Source organism: Dromiciops gliroides, chromosome 5, assembly GCF_019393635.1.
Source record: "Dromiciops gliroides isolate mDroGli1 chromosome 5, mDroGli1.pri, whole genome shotgun sequence".
NCBI classification, from domain to species: Eukaryota; Metazoa; Chordata; class Mammalia; order Microbiotheria; family Microbiotheriidae; genus Dromiciops; species Dromiciops gliroides.
Window position 1 is genome coordinate 271,804,221 of NC_057865.1, and position 18,264 is coordinate 271,822,484.

General features: G+C 39.3%; 1 protein-coding gene across 2 annotated transcripts in view; it reads right to left on the reverse strand.

Annotated features, from left to right (window-relative positions):
• Positions 1-18,264, reverse strand: part of FGD6 (FYVE, RhoGEF and PH domain containing 6) — a 106,844-nt gene that overhangs the window by 31,521 nt on the left and 57,059 nt on the right. For both annotated transcript variants that reach the window (XM_043968747.1, XM_043968748.1), the window contains 6 exons: positions 10,621-10,671; positions 6,951-7,009; positions 6,796-6,867; positions 5,786-5,854; positions 3,751-3,834; positions 2,126-2,205 (listed from right to left, as the gene is read on the reverse strand). In XM_043968747.1, the coding sequence (XP_043824682.1) occupies positions 2,126-2,205; positions 3,751-3,834; positions 5,786-5,854; positions 6,796-6,867; positions 6,951-7,009; positions 10,621-10,671 (415 nt within the window). The remainder of the gene's footprint in view (positions 1-2,125; positions 2,206-3,750; positions 3,835-5,785; positions 5,855-6,795; positions 6,868-6,950; positions 7,010-10,620; positions 10,672-18,264) is intronic.

Below are 18,264 nucleotides of genomic sequence, written 5' to 3' on the forward strand. Positions count from 1 at the left end.
GAGCTATTGAAGAGTATCAGTTTAATATCAGATTGCTTACTGTCTCAGGGAGGAGGGGAGGGAAGAAAGAGGTACTGAATTTGGAATTCAAAACAACAAAAACTAGGAATGTTAAAAACTTTTCACATGAAATTGGAAGGAAAATAATTTTTATTTTTTTATTTTTATTTGTGGGGCAATGAGGGTTAAGTGACTTGCCTAGGGTCACACAGCTAGTAAGTGTTAAGTGTCTGAGGCCGGATTTGAACTCAGGTCCTCCTGAATCCAGGGCCAGTGCTTTATCCACTGCGCCACCTAGCTGCCCTAGGAAAATAATTAAAAAAAAAAAACACAATACAATACATAGTACTCTGAACCTATAGTGAAGATGGAGATAGGTTTCAACAATTGTCCTCTGAAATCGATACTAGTTACTCCTTATATGTCACATAAATTCTGCTGTGTTTTAGTTATATTACTATAGTCCTTTAGCATCTCTGTTTTCCTGGCCTGGATTTTTCCAGAAAGTATCAGACATTGTGTCCTATGATAAAATATAAGTTACTGGAAAATTGCCCATTTTGCCTCTGCCCTTATATTTCCAGAGTCTAGAACCAAGGTTGACATGCAATAGGTGCTTAATCAATGTTGGTTTGAATGTGTTCAGTCAATCTACATCATGCCACCCAACGATCAACCAATTCTCTTCCCAAGCATTTACAAATGACTTCAACTTTTGCCAAGAGTAGAATCAAAAGGAATATGCAGGAAATTATCACTCTAAGGGAAGGATAAAGAAAAAACCAAGCAGGAATGAGAAGAAATGCTTCCATAGTGTATTATGGCTTCTGTAGAAATGAAAAGATATCTCTTTGCCTAGATGATGAAGACGAACCTATCTCCTGCTTTCATCAGCGACTAGACAAGGCTTTGTTCAGTTGTTTTGGGATCCTGGGTGGGGGTATTAAAAAAATGAGGCAAGGACATTTGAAAACCCATTGTAATTCTGCTTTTTTCAAGGAAAGAGGACACAGGTGGAAAAAAGGCAAGCAATTTATTGTTCAAATCATATACACAGGGATTTTTAAAATAAGCAAATAGAAGCTGCCTTCTCGTAAAAGGGATCACTAATGCATCGAGGCTATAAATTCTAGGGGCTAAATATGGAAGACGCAGTCACTTCCTTGGCTATAAAATGAAGGAGTTGAATTCAACGGCCTTCTCTTCCAGTTTGAATAATTCTATAATCCCATGATTAACTTCCTAATGTCTCTATGAGGAGAGAAACTAGACTATATAAAAAAGTCCATATTGCCAATAATAAATATCTAAGTAGCCATCATGCGAAATGTGATTTTTGTTTTTCTTTGGGGCAAAATACCAAAATAATCACTAAGTTATGGCATTTTAAAACATTATATATTAAAATAACACACGTACATATGTAAACACTTATATGTACATATGCATTTACACATATGTAAATAAATATATGTTCATAATTCCCCCCCCCCACTAGAACATAAGCTTCTTGGGGGTGGAAAGTGGTTTTGCTTCTTATTTATATTTCCAGCATACAGTAAGTGCTTAATAAATGCTTTCTGACTGGGTGATTCATTATCTTCCCCAGCAGGGTTGGTTAGGAGGGATTTCATACTATTCTCTAAAGATTACTACTAAATATTTGAAGGCCAAAAAATAATTTAGACAAAAAATTCTCAAAAGAAAAATTCAAGACAAACTGTTATTGTCCTATCAGTCATGTCCAACTCTAATGACCTCATTTGGGGTTTTCTTGGCAAAGATAACAGGTTTGCCACTTCCTCCTCCAGCTCATTTTACAGATGAGGAAACTGAGGTGAACAGGGTTAAATTTCTTGCCCAGGGTCACAAAGCTAGTAAGGGTCTGAGATGGGATTTGAACTCAGGAAGATTCCTGACTCCAGGCTAGGCACTCTATGAATGAAGGCAGCCACCTTGCTGCCCCAAAAGATACTGTCAGTGCATCTAAGAAGAAAAGCAGGGGGGAAAAAAACCAAACCCTGAAGTCTCAAGTTCACAGAAATAGTTTTTCCATTGTTGAACCTGCAATGTTTGGTAACAAAAGGCCACATTTTATGAGATTTTGTATTTTTTTTTTCTTCACCTGGCTGAGAGAATGAAGGAACGTTCCACACTTTCAATCTTCAGCTCATTCTGGTAAGCTTCCTGGGTTGGTTTTCTGACCTACAATGAGGGTGAAAGAAAAATCTTGTCACTTGACCATCCTTAACCCAATCTGGGAAAGCCCCTGTCTCTGAAGCCACAAGTCACCCACATTCCCCAGTCACTAGAGGCTGAGGCTTTCTGAGGTAGACATGGAAGGGTGAATAGAGCAAGGTGAGGAGCCTGAAATGCAAATACTCTTGGATTCTTTGCAGTATCTATTGAGGGAAGGCAGGAACATTAAAAAAGGCCAGGCTGTGTCAAGCATATACAGGAGATGGTGACAGTAACAAAAACTACCATTTGTATCATCTTACTATCACCATTTCTTTCTTTTTTTTTTTAACCAAATTATTTATTTATTCCCGAAGTAATAAACATTTTTATTTATAGTTCTGGGTTCCAATTTTTATCCCTCCTTCCTTCCATCCCCTCCCCCTCCCTGAGGCAGTAAGCAATCAGTGTATAATCATTTCAAGGTCTATAAAATGCTTCTCTGATTTGATTTTCACATAACCCTGAGAGGTAGGGGCTATTGTTATGCTCATTTTACAAAGAAGGAAAGTGAGGTTGAGAGAAGTGGCTTGACTAGGATCACAGATTAAGAGTCTGAGACAGGATCTGAACTCAGGACTTCTTGATTACAAATCCTGTGTTCTATAAACAATCCAAGCATTAGTCAAGACATCACCCTTATGATGTCATTTGTCCTCTGAGAACAAAGGAACAACAACAATCTATTCGCTACACTTGTTCTCAAGGACAAGGGCCAGGGACTGAGCAAGCCAAAGAACATTCTCCCAAATAACTAATGCGTAAATATAATTCTCTTTCTAAAATCACATGAGCATGCTTCTAGAGCTAAAAGGCACTTCAAAGATCATGCAGAATACTCCCCTCATTGTAAAGATGGGGAAACTCAGTCCTACAGAAGTCACACAGGTAGAAAGTGATAGCATATCCATTATGAACCAGGTAGGAGAAAGCAGTAAATAATCTCCGTTGACTCCAAGACTAGCAATATTAAGTTCTACTTATAAGTCCACAGTTGTCTACTTCTCCTAAGCAGTTTTTCCCATTAAAATATATCTAATGTTAAAACACCAAGATAAAAAGTTGTTTTGTTTAGTCATTTTCAGTTGTGTCCAACTCTCTGTGACCCCATCTGGGATTTTCTTGGCAGAGATACTGGAGTGGTTTACCATATCCTTCTCCAGGTCATTTGATAGATAAGGAAACTGAGGCCAACAGAGTGACCTGCCCAGGATCACACAGCTAGGATGTGTCTGAGGCCAGATTTGAACTCAGGTCTTCTTGACTCCGGGTGCAGTATATACTGCGTCACAAAGTTGCCCTAAGAAATGGAGGGAGCTAGGTGGCACAGTGGATAAAGCACTGGCCCTGGATTCAGGAGGACCTGCGTTCAAATCCAGCCTCAGACACTTGATACTAGCTATGTGACCCTGGGCAGGTCACTTAACCCTCACTGCCCCATCAAAAACAAAACAAAACAAACAAACAAAAAAGCTGCCCTAAAAAAGACCAGTAGTGATCTCCTAGACTCACCTTCATTCCAGCCAAAGAAAGCATGTTGTTGAGTTTATACATCCCAGACTGCACAGGTGTTGTGTACAAGAGAGCATCATTAAACTGCAAGGGGAAATACACAAAGAAAGTTGTAAATGAAGAATCAAGAACATGTTAGCGATAGATGAGTGGAAAACATGCATGAAAGGATCAAGACCTTGCCTTCTAGATAATAGGTATTTCTTTTTGTGTTTGTTTGTTTAAATTATATCCCGCCCCCCCATTATATTATATATAATTAAATTATATATAAATCGTCAAAACAATTTTTAACATTCAGGTTTTTAAAAAAGCTTTGAGGGGCGGCTAGGTGGCGCAGTGGATAAAGCACCGGTCCTGGATTCAGGAGTACCTGAGTTCAAATACAGCCTCAGACACTTGACACTTACTAGCTGTGTGACCCTGGGCAAGTCACTTAACCCCCATTGCCATGCGCAAAAAAAAAAAAAAAAAAAGCTTTGAGTTCCAAATTCTATCCTTCTCTCCCTCCCTAAGACAGTAAACAATTGGATATAGGTTATACATGTGTAATTATGCAAAACATATTTCCATATTAGTCTTTTTGTTAATCAGACCAAACAAAAGAAAGGAAAGAAGGGAAGAATGTGAAAAACCTTATGTTTCTGATGCCATCAGTTCTTTGGAAGTGGATAGCATTTTTCATTATGATTCATTGTATTATCAAGAATAGCAAAGTCATTATCAGTTCTTTATTGAACAACATTGCTGTTACTGTGTACCTTCTCATTCTGCTCACTCCACTCTGCATCAGTTCATGTAAGTTTTTCTTAAATTATCCTGCTTGTTATTTCTTATAGCACAATAATATCCCATTACAATCATATAGTGATAATAGATATTTCAAGGGGAAAAAACCCCCAAACCATTTCATTGCCATTTCCTTTAACTCCAACTGTTCTTTGTTTGCCATTTCCTCTTCTAGCTCATTTTACAGATGAGGAAACTGAGGCAAACAGAGTTAAGTGACTTTCTTAGGGTCACAGTTACTAAGTGTCTGGGGCCAGATTTGAACTCAGGAAGATGAATCTTCCTAACTCTAGCCCTAGTACTTTACCTACTGTGCCAACTAGCTGCCACAGGAATAGTCAGCAGCCATTATGTTTGGGAGGGGGGGAAAAATCATTTTTTCAAAAAAAAAAAAAAGTCACTGAGGGATTTTTTAAATGCCCAGTGGAGAATAGAAGGTTAGAAAAAAAGAATCATCAACAAGCAGGAAAGCTTCAAAAGTTACATGCTGAATTTATTATATATTTAAAAGGAAAAACAACCTGGATGTGATGCAGACCCACAGCTTCTTATACAAACCAACACTCTCTTCTTTGTTTCTACTATGAAAATGCTCAATTTATTGGACATTTAAATTCAGGATTAAAAAAAACAAAACCCTCATTCTTTCAGGTTTGAAATGAGGTTACAAATAGGAATGATTTTACATTTGCGATGATAGACCACCCACCAGTGCATGTAACAGACTTCATTTTGTCACATTTGAAATGCCAATGAGTGAGACGGCAAGATTATTTTTTCCAAACTTTCCATTTGAAACGGAAATGAGCCCACAGGGCCAAGCTTTTATGTCAATGAGGAACAAGATTCTACCCCTATAAAATAAAGATCCCGGAAACAAACAAACAAACATATCAGAAATGAATGTGGGGGCAGCTAGATGGCGCAGTGGAAGGAGCACCGGCCCTGGATTCAGGAGTACCTGAGTTCAAATCCTACCTCAGACACTTAAAACTTACTAGCTGGGGCAGCTAGGTGGCACAGTGGATAGAGCACCGGCCCTGGAGTCAGGAGTACCTGAGTTCAAATCCAGCCTCAGACACTTAACACTTACTAGCTGTGTGACCCTGGGCAAGTCACTTAACCCCAATTGCCTCACTAAAAAAAAAAAAAAACTTACTAGCTGTGTGACCTTGGGCAAGTCACTTAACCCCAATTGCCTCACAAAATAAATAAATAAATAAAAGAAATGAATGTGGCATCTTACCAGAAAAAACATCCTTGGCTGCATGACCTTCCGGGACACTTTCATCAGGGTTCCTTCTTTCAGAAAAACCTAGTCCATCCAACCAAAGAGGAAAAGAGAAATATAGAATAACTGTCAATGCCTGAGGCTGGGAATCTTACTTTTTTATCTTTTATTTCTTTTAAAATATGGGTTATCTGGGTATGGGAAGGAAATATTAAGACAAGATGACTGAGGTTCAAAAATCCATTACTGATCCAGTGGTGCTCCAAGTTAAAATGGCACCGGGCACTACTAAGATTTCATTTTAGTATTTCCTGGGATTCCCTTTGTGACCCACATTGTTCCCTCTAGAGACTGTTATGTAGTGACACCACTTTTATATTTATGTACCCCCCAAAGGCCTCTTCCAGAGGGGTTATTAGCTTTGATATGTTCTACCATGAAGGGAAGGCTCTCAAGGGAGGACCAGCAATCCACAGTACAACTGTTCTCTAAGGACCAGTCTGGTGATTATGTTTGCCATTCCAGACCACAAGAGTGTGTGACAGACGTCATTTTATCTGTCCCTAGTTGGGAAATGCCATACACTAAGTTGGTCACAGCATGTGAAATTTTCCAGGTATGGTGATTTTCAAAGATGAGTTACTAAGTTGGGGAGGGGTTGGTGGAGAGAGTATCAATAATAATAAAATTAGAATGATGTGCTGAAAGAGAATCCAGAAAGGTAAAGCTTGACAGGACCGTGGAGGCCAGCCCAGGACAATTGCAGACAACCATCTAAACTTTATGATGAACTGAAAATGGACAATGAGGGGGGCAGCTAGGTGGCGCAGTAGATAGAGCACCGACCCTGGACTCAGGAGTACCTGAGTTCAAATCTGGCCTCAGACACTTAACACTTACTAGCTGTGTGACCCTGCACAAGTCACTTAACCCCCATTGCCTCACTAAAAAAAAAAAAAAAAGAAAATGGACAATGACCCTTAAGCACTTGGTATTTTATTCTCAAGCACTTGAAGGAAACTCACCCTTCCTGGCTGTACTATCTCATGATGTCCACTTAAGCTGTACTGAATCTGCATGAGCTTCTGAAAGTTGTCCTAAGGAAGAAAGAGACAAGGCGTATGAAGGTACCTGCTCCCAGCTCAAAGTAGGCACTGGTTCATAAGTCTGGGATACTTACTCCCTGCTTCATGATGTCATTGGCATGGTTGGCGACCTCTATGACAACAGCAAGGGCATCTAGAATACATATGAATAGAAGGTGGGTGGTGATGTCTAGTTATTTACTTTAAATAAAAACAATAATGATGACTAACACTTGTGTAGTTATTTAAGGTTGGCAAAGCATTTTTCATGTTTCATTTAAGCCTCCTGGTAGGTGCTATTATTATCCCCATTTTGCAGATGAGGAAGCTGAGGCAGACAGAGAATAAGTGACTTGTCCAGGGTCGCAAAGCTACAAAGTGTCTAAGACGAGTTTCTGCCTCTAGAGTCCAGGAATTTGTCCACTAAAAGTCAGCATCTTTTGATAGTTATTTCAACCAGTGAAAGGACAAGTTAACAGAGTTAAGATCAAAGGGTCATAGAACCTAGAACTCTAAGAGACTGCAGAGTTCATCTTTTCCCAGTGGTATCATCAAACTCAAATAGAAATGGATTCTTAGAAAACCACAAATAAACATTATCTATGTTTGTGTTGTCTATTTTTTATTTTGTTAAACATTTCCCAAACATGTTTTAACCACGTTCAGGTGCTGACCCCAAATCTGACATCTCTAATGTGGTCTAAGGTTCTAATTTTAGAATTACAGAAAGTAAGTTTGGCCAATATCACACAGGTAGAAAGCATTAGAGATGAGACGTGAGCCCAGTTGGTAGAAATAGTTTCCTATACCAATTCATACTTCTAGTCCCTATCCCCTTCTCAAATGTTTGCTGATGAAAGCTAGAGAAACGCAAGAAAAATCAGCAAGGGAAGATGGACTGAATAGAAAATGAGGGGGCAGCTAGCTGGCGCAGTGGATAGAACACTGGCCCTGGAGTCAGAAGTACCTGAGTTAAAATCCGACCTCAGACACTTAACACTTACTAGCTGTGTGACCCTGGGCAAGTCACTTAACGCCAATTGCCTCACTAAAAAAAAGAAAGAAAAAAGAAAAAGAAAGGGAGAGAGAGGAGAGGAAAGGGCAGAGAGAGAGAGAGAGAGAGAGAGAGAGAGATTGAGAAATTTTCTTTTGGGGAAAAGGTCCTCCTGACTTCAGAACCAGTATTCTATACCCCACTGCACCACCTAGAAGCCCTTTTACCAAAAAAAAAAAAAAAAAAAAAGGCAATTGGGGTTAAATGATTTGCCCAGGATCATATAGCTCATAAGTGTCTGAGGACAGATTTGAACTAAGGTCCTCCTGACTCCAGAGCCAGTGCTCTATCCACTGCACCATCTGGCTGCCCTCCAGAATTTTTTAAAAATAGATTTGTGGGGGTGGCTAGGTGGCACAGTGGATAAAGCACTGGCCCTGGATTCAGGAGTACCTGAGTTCAAATCTGATATCAGACACTTGACATTAACTAGCTGTGTGACCCTGGGCAAGTCACTTAACCCCCATTGCCCTGAAAAAAAAAAAAAAGATTTGTGATTTGGGGGCAAGTAGGTGATGCAGAATCTAGAACACAGACAACTTAGAGTTAGGTAGATTCTAATTACTAGCTGTGTGTCCCTGGGTCAGTCACTTAACCTTTGTCTGCCTCAGTTTCCTTCTCTATAGAATGGGAATAACAAAACTGCTCACCTTGCTAAGCTGTTTCAAGGAGAAAAATAATGTGCTTAGCAGAATGCCTGGCACGTAGCATTATGTATTAGCCTGGTACATCATCATTATAATTATTACCTTTCTGCTTTGGTCAAATTTTATTTTTTAATCAGTACCAAATAGTTTCAAAGATCACAGCCTGATAGTATAGTCTGACATCTGCTATTGCTAGACTGCTAAGAATTAAAAACAGATCCAAGTCTAAGAAGGATTTAAGTAGATTCCTAGATGACAGGCCCATTGGTTACAATCATAGGTAACTGAGAGAAGTTAGGGACAATTTGAGTTCTGAAGAGAACTATGGCTTCCCATAAAATATTTCTTGGGGCAGCTGGTGGCCCAGTAGATAAAACACCACCCTTGGATTCAGGAGGACCTGAGTTCAAATCTAGTTTCAGACACTTGACACTTATTAGCTGTGTGAGCCTGGGCACACCCCCCACCCTGAAAAAAAATGAAGATGGGAATAAAAATCAAAAGAAATGAAAGAAATGAAAGAAAATAAATATTCCTTGATGGCAGGCAGGTAGCACACATTTATTAAACACCTACCGTGTGCTAGGTATTACGCTAAGTGCAGATAAAAAATATGTAATTTACCACACAGTGCTCAATACAGGTGTTTCACATCAAGAAAATATTCCATCCATATTTATTTAATGGCTTATCAAACCATTTCTTGGGGATGGACTTTAAGCAAATACAATTTGTATTTGGTTTAAAATTTATGAGTACCAAGATGTAGTAGAAATAGGAAAAAAGACTAATTCTATTTCACAAGCTGTCTACCCCAATTAAGAGCAGAAGCTCTCCAGCAGCAGAGACCTTTTAACTTCTCAATTTCTATCACCAGCACTCACCACAATTCTTGGCACATAGTAAATACTTAATAAATGCCCATTCATTCATTCATTTGACCAGTATAGCACACAGGTAGTAAGACTCCTAACTCTAAATCCAGTGCTCCTATATAAAATGACTTACAAAACTTAAGTTGCAATAAGAAAGAAAATAAATAATAAAACTTAAGTGACTAATCACACAGAATCATTCACATAAAAATCTCAAAAAAAAAACAACTTGAAAAGATTCTGATATTTAGAGGCATGAATTGAACAAGTCTCCTTGATTCCACAGATTTATTATAAGGTTAATTGCTTTTATTGTTTCTATAAACAAAACTATCTCTAGCTTAGCATCAAAAAATGGAGAGAAAAAAGAAAAATGGAAATAACTCCATATGAGTGTAAGTAGTTAAGAATCATTTCTCAACTAAAAAAAAACTTGAGAAAAAAAGATTCTGATCTTTTTTTCTTTTTGGAGAACAACGAGTCAACAAATTTTCAGAGCAATATTTTCTAAACAGGAACCTCCTGGCACAAAAAAAATTAAATTGTACGTGTATGTCTTGAACCTTTTAAACAGATCTTTTAAACTCCCTAGGAAATAGGTTCCTTTATTACTAGAAGGCCTGGAATTTAAGAATACTTGAAGAACTAAGCAAAGTTTTTTATTAATTGACATGCCTGGATCTTCTTTAAAAAAAAAACCAAACAAACCACTCTTTTCTGAAAAATATAAAAACAAAAACAAGAATCAAGCAAAATCAATCTAATAACCCAACAAATAACCAAAACCACTCATAAATCTTTCCATAAATGTCATAGCAATAAAACTTCTAATGGTGGAAATCATCAGTAGCGTGAAGAAATAATGATGTAATGACGTGGGATGAAAATTCAACTTTCACAAGCTCATGGCTGGATTCCTGCTGGATATTGAGTCGGGAGCGGTGTGGGGGATCAGCTGTTTTTTTACAGTTCTTTTATGAAATCAGTCTATATTAAATTAAAAGATGGAACCCTCTTAGGGATCATCAAGAGGCAGATTCTGGTCTACTAAAATTATTCACCTTGGAATGAACCACTTAGAGGAAAACCAACAACTCTACCTCCCCTCACCAGCAATCACACTGCTGTAATTTTCTGAAAGTTCAACATTTTAATACTTATAAAGGTTAAATGAAACAAAGTTACTTACCTTGAGTATCCCTGTAATCTGCAGAATCTTCCAAAAGATTCTTTAAATAATCTATTAAAACAAACAAAAAATTAAAAGGTTAAGTGTTTATAGGGTACAGAGCATGTATTCAACACTACAAAGTCTCCTAAAAGAATTTGGGTCTCACCATCTATACAGAATAAACCAAGTGGATGAAGAATGCCTTTTCTCCAGAAAATGATCAGTAAGTGGCTGGACATTCCATAGAACTGCTGATTTCTCATTTTTTATACTTGTAAAAGATTGAACATCAGACCTGTACTGTTTATGTGACTTTTCTATAACTTAACTGGTTACAATACACAAACCTTCCATCATATAAATTATAAATAGCTTAAAATGAATGCTTATAGGTAACTAAAATGTTTCACTTAATGGGGAGTTTTAATACCACAAATAAAAATGTCTTCTTGATTTAGCTTTTTTAAAAAAGCATTGTACTACTGTCCTATTGAGGAAATTGGGTAGGTAGGTGGTGCAGTGGATGGAATACCAGGCCTGGAGTAAGGAAGATTCTCCTTCCTTAGTTCAAATGTGGCTGAGATACTTAGTAGCTGTTTGACCTTGAGCAAGTCACTTAACCCTCTTTGCCTCAGTTTCCTCATCTATCAAATGAGTTGGAGAAGGAAATGGCAAACCACCCCAGTATCTTTGCCAAGTAACCCGAGGGTGGGACATGACATGAAGGGTCGGACATGACCAAAACAACTTAACAACAACAAGAAGTTCAACTGCCACTTGGGAAAACGACTGGTTTGCTTTGAAAGACTCCTTCTCCTTAAAACAAAGGCCCATCCTTTTACTATCAATTTTACAACAGGGAGACAAGTCTTGGAATAACATAGGTTCTACAGAATTAAATGTGTAGGTCACCCAAACGGGCAATGGAACACATGATAGGCATGAGTGGGGTGTAACATCAAACCAACAAAGACTTACACAAGAGAAGGCTACTGTCAGAGAGATGTATGACAGGCAAAGAACAGTGCAAAAACAAGGGAGACTCTAAGAACAGCCCTCCAGCTATACTGGTGAATGGATCACAAGTTCCATGAGAGTAAAGATCATAAGATAAGTCATCTGGGGCTGGAAAGGACAACCCTCTCCTTTTACAGATGAGAAAACTGAAGGTCAGGGAGTTTAGTTAGGTCCATTTGCCTGGATCACACAGGCCATGAGCATTTGATGAAGGATTTGAACCCAGTTCTTCACTCTAGTTGGTTTGTTCTTTTGTTTAAAAAATAATATTAAAATCTTGGATCCTCTCTGTAATAAAAGTTAATGAACTTAGTTAAAGAAATATACTTTTTGCACAGTGGATAAAGCACCAGCCCTGGATTCAGGAGGACCTGAGTTCAAATCCGGTTTCAGACACTAGACAATTACTAGCTGTGTGACCCTGGGCAAGTCACTTAACCCGCATTGCCCCACCCCAAAACAAAACAAAAAAAAGAAATGTCCTTTTTTTTTTTTTTTGGTCAAGAGTTGGGGACACAACAAGGACAGAATGATGCTTAGGCAATCTAAAAGTAGTGCCATTGCCTGCGCTTTTCTTAATTTCTTTTTCTTGACTAAGAATTCAATGGGGAGATGAACACGACAAACAAAAGACGCAGGCCACTAGGGGCCGCAGTGGTGAGATTGTTGGGACTTAAGACACTTGCCAATGGATAACCCTAGGCAAGAAACAACTTGCACAGATGGGTTTCCTCATCTGTAAAATGGGGATAATAACAGCACCTGACTCCCAGGGTTGCTGTCCTAATGAGGTCCTAATGAGAAAAAATACATAAACACTTTGCAGACCCTGAAGTGCTATATTATGGCACCAACTGCTAGTTACTCCGAGATTAAATGGAACACTTAAAGACTGTCCTCTTATGTTCAAGAGTCTGAATTTGTGGGAGCAGCTAGGTGGTACAGTAGATAGAGCACCAGTCCTGGAGTCACGACTCAGGTCCAAAGTTCAAATCTGGCCTCAGACACTTAACACTTACTACCTGTGTGACCCTGGGCAAGTCACTTAAGCTTCTTTGCCCTGCAAAAACAAAACAAAGAGTATGCATTTGTAAGGGAGGTGACTTGAGTTTAAGGAGACAGGCCAGAAGGAACCTGGGTTCAAATCCTGCCTCTGATACTTGGCCGGCTGGCAGTTCCTGGGCAAGCACTTAAATCTCACTTTTCTCACCTGAAAAATGAGGGGGATGAAAGGTCCCTTTCCAGATCAAAATTTATGATCTTAGGATCCCAACCAGTCCACTTGGGGATTAAGTCATCAGTCTTTCAGTGAGTAGACTGGAAATGGGATCACAAGAGATGGAAAAGACTACCATGACTGGTCTTTTCTTCATCTATAAAATGAGAGCCGTAGAACAAGTGACACCTGGTCCCTTAGAACTTGAGGTCTAAAAGACAGAGTGAGAAAGACCTGAATTCAAATCCAGCCTCAGGAGCTTATTAGCTCTGTTACTATCACCAGTCAATTAACTTTTGTATGCCTCAGTTTCCTCAGAGATAAATTGAAGATGACAATAATAGCACCTTCCTCACAGGGTTGTCGTGAGGAACAAATGAGATAATATTCGTAAAGCACTTAGCACAGAAACTAGAATATAGTAGGTGTCTAATAAATGCTTATTCCTTTTCTCTTTTCCCCTCCCCTTTTACAGATGAGGAAAAAGAGATCCAGAAAAGATAATTTTATATAAGTGGTTAAATGGTATTTGAATCCTGGTATTCTAGTCTTAGATGGACAAATGTGTCAACTGAAATAAATTTTATAGTTTTACTCTGAAATAAAATTATCTTCCTATCTCTATTTTTTGGCTCCCTTTCTTCACTTAGCCAAGCTATCTCCAGGAGTAGGAGAGATGGAGGGAAGATGTATGAAAGACTTCCTCTCCTTTTCTCTCTCTCTCTGGCTTCTAGCCACATCTGTGGCTGAATCTCTCCCTATCTCTGTGGTTCTGGCTCCTTGCCAGGCCCATAGTGGTCTCTTTTTTTATTGCTCAACCTCTCACAGTTTTCAACCACTCCTTATCTTGTACTTTTGTCATGTGGAAACTTTGCCTCTCTCTCTCTAACTCCCTCTGTCATGCCAGTGTCCTAGACATACCTCAATCTTCCCTTATTTTTCTCTTTACCTATTGCTTTTTTTTTAATGTAACAGCCACAGGACCTTCTGTTGAATGATGAAAGTTATTATTAATAATAACTAATATTTATATTGGGCCTACCAGGCCCATTAAGAGTTTTTATTTATTTATTTGGATCCATAGTGAGCTCACAAGAGAAACTCTTATGTAACCCTCATAGTCATTACTGATGCCCAGATGCTGCTGTGGGCACAGTGTCATGGTGATTGATACTTTGCCTACGGTGCTGTAAGTATATTATCAGAACAACAGACAGCCTGGGAAGGGAGGGCAAAAGTTGGAAGATGTAGGTTAGTCTGAGTCATCAGGGAACAGCAGGGAAACCAGCAATTGTTAACAATTGGTCTTGAGTCTTTGGTGAAACTTGGGAGGGAACTTGAAACATTCCTAGATGTGTCATGAAGCCCGCCTCCCAGGATGCATTCACAACCAAGTAGTCTGGCCAAGAGGAGATTTCACAAGGTAAATGGGGAAGTAGAGTCGTCAACCCAATTGGCCAGTTTCTTGAAGTCTTAGGAAGCTGATTTCATTATGTCAAACCTGTTTGATCACTTTTCAAGAGGTGACAAATGGGAAACTCCAAAGTGGGAGACTAGTATTTACAAAGAAAGAACTTGGCCTTAAAAAAAATTCTTTAGAATTTTGAAAGAAAAAAAACAAAAGGAAAAGGAAAAAATAGATATAGCTGGGATTGGTTTCACCAAAATTTAATTTCTGGCCACCAGGGGGCAACCTTGATAAAGAAAAGTTGATGGGGAATAAACAAATTATCTCAATTGACCTAAACCCAGCACCAGGGTCTCAGAGTAGGGATAAATTGGGTCTTCTCAAACAGAAACTAAGAATGCATCGGAGCAGATAGCCACAACCATCATCTCTCAATTGTCAGGACTTTGCAATGTTCCGGGCATATAGCAGGCACTTGATATCAAGTCAGAAAAATTAATGTGTGTTCATTATGTGTGGCAAAGGAGCTGGGCTAGGAAGTCTTGTGCCCAGCTTTGTCATTCACAAATGATAGGATGTTGGGAAATTGACCCAACCACTCTGAATCCTAACAGCACAAGCCTAATAAATGCTTGTTGAACACCTGGTGGGCTTGACTTGGCCAAAGTATCTCTAGGAGGAGCCTCGATTTTTGGAGTTTAATTTCACCATGAAAGTGTAGCCATCAGCTCAGTAAGAACAGTGCGCTTCTGGGGGCAGCTAGATGGCGCAGTGGTAAAGCACCGGTCCTGGATTCAGGAGTACCTGAGTTCAAATCCGGCCTCAGACACTTGACACTTTACTAGCTGTGTGACCCTGGGCAAGTCACTTAACCCTCATTGCCCTGCAAAAAACAAAAACAAACAAACAAAAAAGAATAGTGCGCTTCTATTTTTTCCAGTGTCAAATCTGCCTTTAGAAGGCACTCGATACCACAGACCAAAGAGGTCCTGGCCACTCAAGCCCAGTGACTAAGCCCCTACCTGGTACCAACCATTCTGAATGAACAGGCTTACCAGAGTTCATCATTTGGTTTCAAAGTGATGAGTGCATTCTGCTACCCAAAGAAGAAAGTATGAACAAACAAAAATGACAACATATGAGCTTAAGCACAGTCATTGACTGGATTATTTCCGGGTGCTTTCACGTGATTCTGACAAACACGATAAGGGGAACTCTTTGGCAACCATGGACTCTTCTTATATTTCTGTCTAGGCAAGTCCTGACCACCTGGGCCGAGCATCTGGCTGAGTGCACGGAATATAGGTCAGAGCATACACCTGGAAGGAGGGGAGAGGGTGACTCTGTAGCAAAGTCAGACAAAGAGGCAGGTGGTGTGTGGTTTGTGGGCTGCCTGTCTACTAAAGCCAGGTCTACAGGAAGGGAATGAAGGGAGAAGAGTCGATTAACACCAGCTGAGGAGTGACTGCATGCTTCATAGCTAGAAGTAAAACCGATACCACAATGACCAGTACACGGACTCCACTGGTAGCCCTCTAATGTCAAGGAGAAGAGAATCAGGTCCCTAGATTTGCCCTCGGGAGAATTTATGCAAGAACATGGATCACACAAGATAGGCAGGCACAGATGGGCTGCAATCTACACTAGTGAACAGAGTAGCCAACCAGAGGAGGAGAATACTCCGAAAACAAAGAATTAACAAAACACTTGAAAAAGTCAGAACACCTGTTCTTTGAATTTATATCACAGCTGATATTAAGGTCTTCTGAGGACTTCAGTAACTAAGTGATGGTAAATAGCGAGGTTCAGTGTACAAACTTTGAAAATATCCACCCCCAAACCCACGTGTCATTTTTTTTCCAGGAGGGTTTTCTAGGGCACTAATTAATTTGGAAATTGGAAAAGACTACAATAATATTTGTTTAATTCTTATTTCTTTCCCCATCTGTTTTATTAGCCTCTGGTCACAACTAGGATCTCTATCGTCAAGAAGAGTTTTAACAGATGGTTCCAATATCCCATTTTCCACAAACATTGGAAATTCTAGATTTCTAAAAGCCCGGAAGGAGTTAATAGCCTTTCAGTATACAGGAAAAGGTAATGTAATATGCTGCTTAAGCATCCTTTAACTTAATAATTAAAAAAATTAAATGATGTTTTATTTAACGACCAATTTTAGATGAAGAGGATGTTTATTTACAAACAAGGAATTTTGTTTTACTTACTACAGCTAGGTGGTGCAGTGGATAAAGCACTGGCCCTGGATTCAGGAGGACCTGAGTTCAAATCCAGCCTCAGACACTTGACACTTACTAGTTGTGTGACCCTGAGCAAATCACTTAACCCCCATTGCCCTGCCCCCCCCAAAAAAAACCCAAAACCAAAACAAAATATTCATTTAACTGAAGGGCTAACTTGGCAACTTTCTAACAAAGAAAATATCTTCTGCTTAGAAATTTCTTATCTCCTTCAATTACTAGGCATATATATCCCAAGGAGATGATGGACAAAAAGATTCTTTACACCAAAATAATTAGAACTGCACTTTTTGCAGTATCAAAGAATCTGTCCATCAATGGGGAATGGTTAAACAAACTGTGGTAAATGAATGTCATAGAATATTGTTGAACAATGAATATGTTCAATATGGAGAAACATGGAAAGATTTATACAAACTGATGCAGAGTGAAGTACACAGAGCCAAGAAATGATATACACAAGGACTATCGCAATGTAAATGGAAAAAAGCACAAAACCATTGAATTGCAGAATTTGAAACAATGAGCATGTCCCCGCAAAACAGATAATGAGAAGACACTTTGTCCCACTTCTCTACAGATCCTTAACCTTTATGATCTTAAGAATTCTTAACCTTTTCTGTATTCTTCGGCAATCAAATTGGGGAAGCCTATATACCCATACAGGCAGTAAGGTGGTGCAGTTGATAGAGCTCCAGGCTCTGGAGTCAGGAGGATCTTAGTTCAAATCCAGCCCCAGCTATGTATTGGCTGTGTGACCCTAGACAAGTCACTTAACCCCATTTGCCTCAGTTTCCTCATCTGTAAAATGAGCTGGAGAAGGAAATGGCAAACCCCTCCAGTATCTCTTCGAAAAAGAGTCAGACATAACTGAAAGACTGAAGAAGAGGTTCCTGGCTGCCCATCACATTTGTAAGTTTTTCAAAAGTGAGTATGCATCTCTAGAGAGGTGATGGACTGAGGGTGGAGACTGAGACTTTTTTTTTATATTAGCAATGTGGGAATCTGTTCTCCTTGATTATGCTTATTTGTTCTAAGTTTTTTCTTTTTAAATCTGCGCAATGGTGAGATAGAGAGAAAAGTGATTTGTTCATTGGAAACAAATTAGATTTTTTTCTTTAAAAAAAAAAGTGATAAGCACCTTATTAGAATATTATCTTCTCAAGGTCAGGGACTATTTTGGCCTTTCTTTGTATCCATAGCACCTAGTACCGTACCTGGCAGACAACCAGTATTTAATAAGGGACTGTCTTCACCTCTCTGGCCCTCAGTTTCATTATCTATAAAACCTCATTGCCTGGGGGCAGCTAGGTGGCACCGGCCCTGGATTCAGGAGGACCTGAGTTCCAATGCAGCCTCAGATACTTGACACTGACTAGCTGTGTGACCTTGGGCAAGTCACTTAACCCTCACTGCCCCAACAAAAACAAAACAAACAAAAACCTCATTGCCCCACAGAAAAAAAGGGGGAGGGAATGGCAGCTGGGTGATGATGCCTGGATAGAGAAACAGACCTGGAAGCCAGAAGAACTGAGTTCAAATCCAGCCTCAAACAACAATTAGCTCTATGACACCAGGGCAAATTACTCAGTCTGTCTTGGGTTCCTCGTGTAAAATGGGGGTGATGGCAGCCACCTCCCAGGTTTGTTGGGAGCTTGATATTTTATAAAGTGTTCTTCACACCTTAAAGCACTATATCAATGCTATTATTATTTCAGTCTAAGATAAATTCTGTGGATTGCATCTCACAGGAAGCCCCTCTC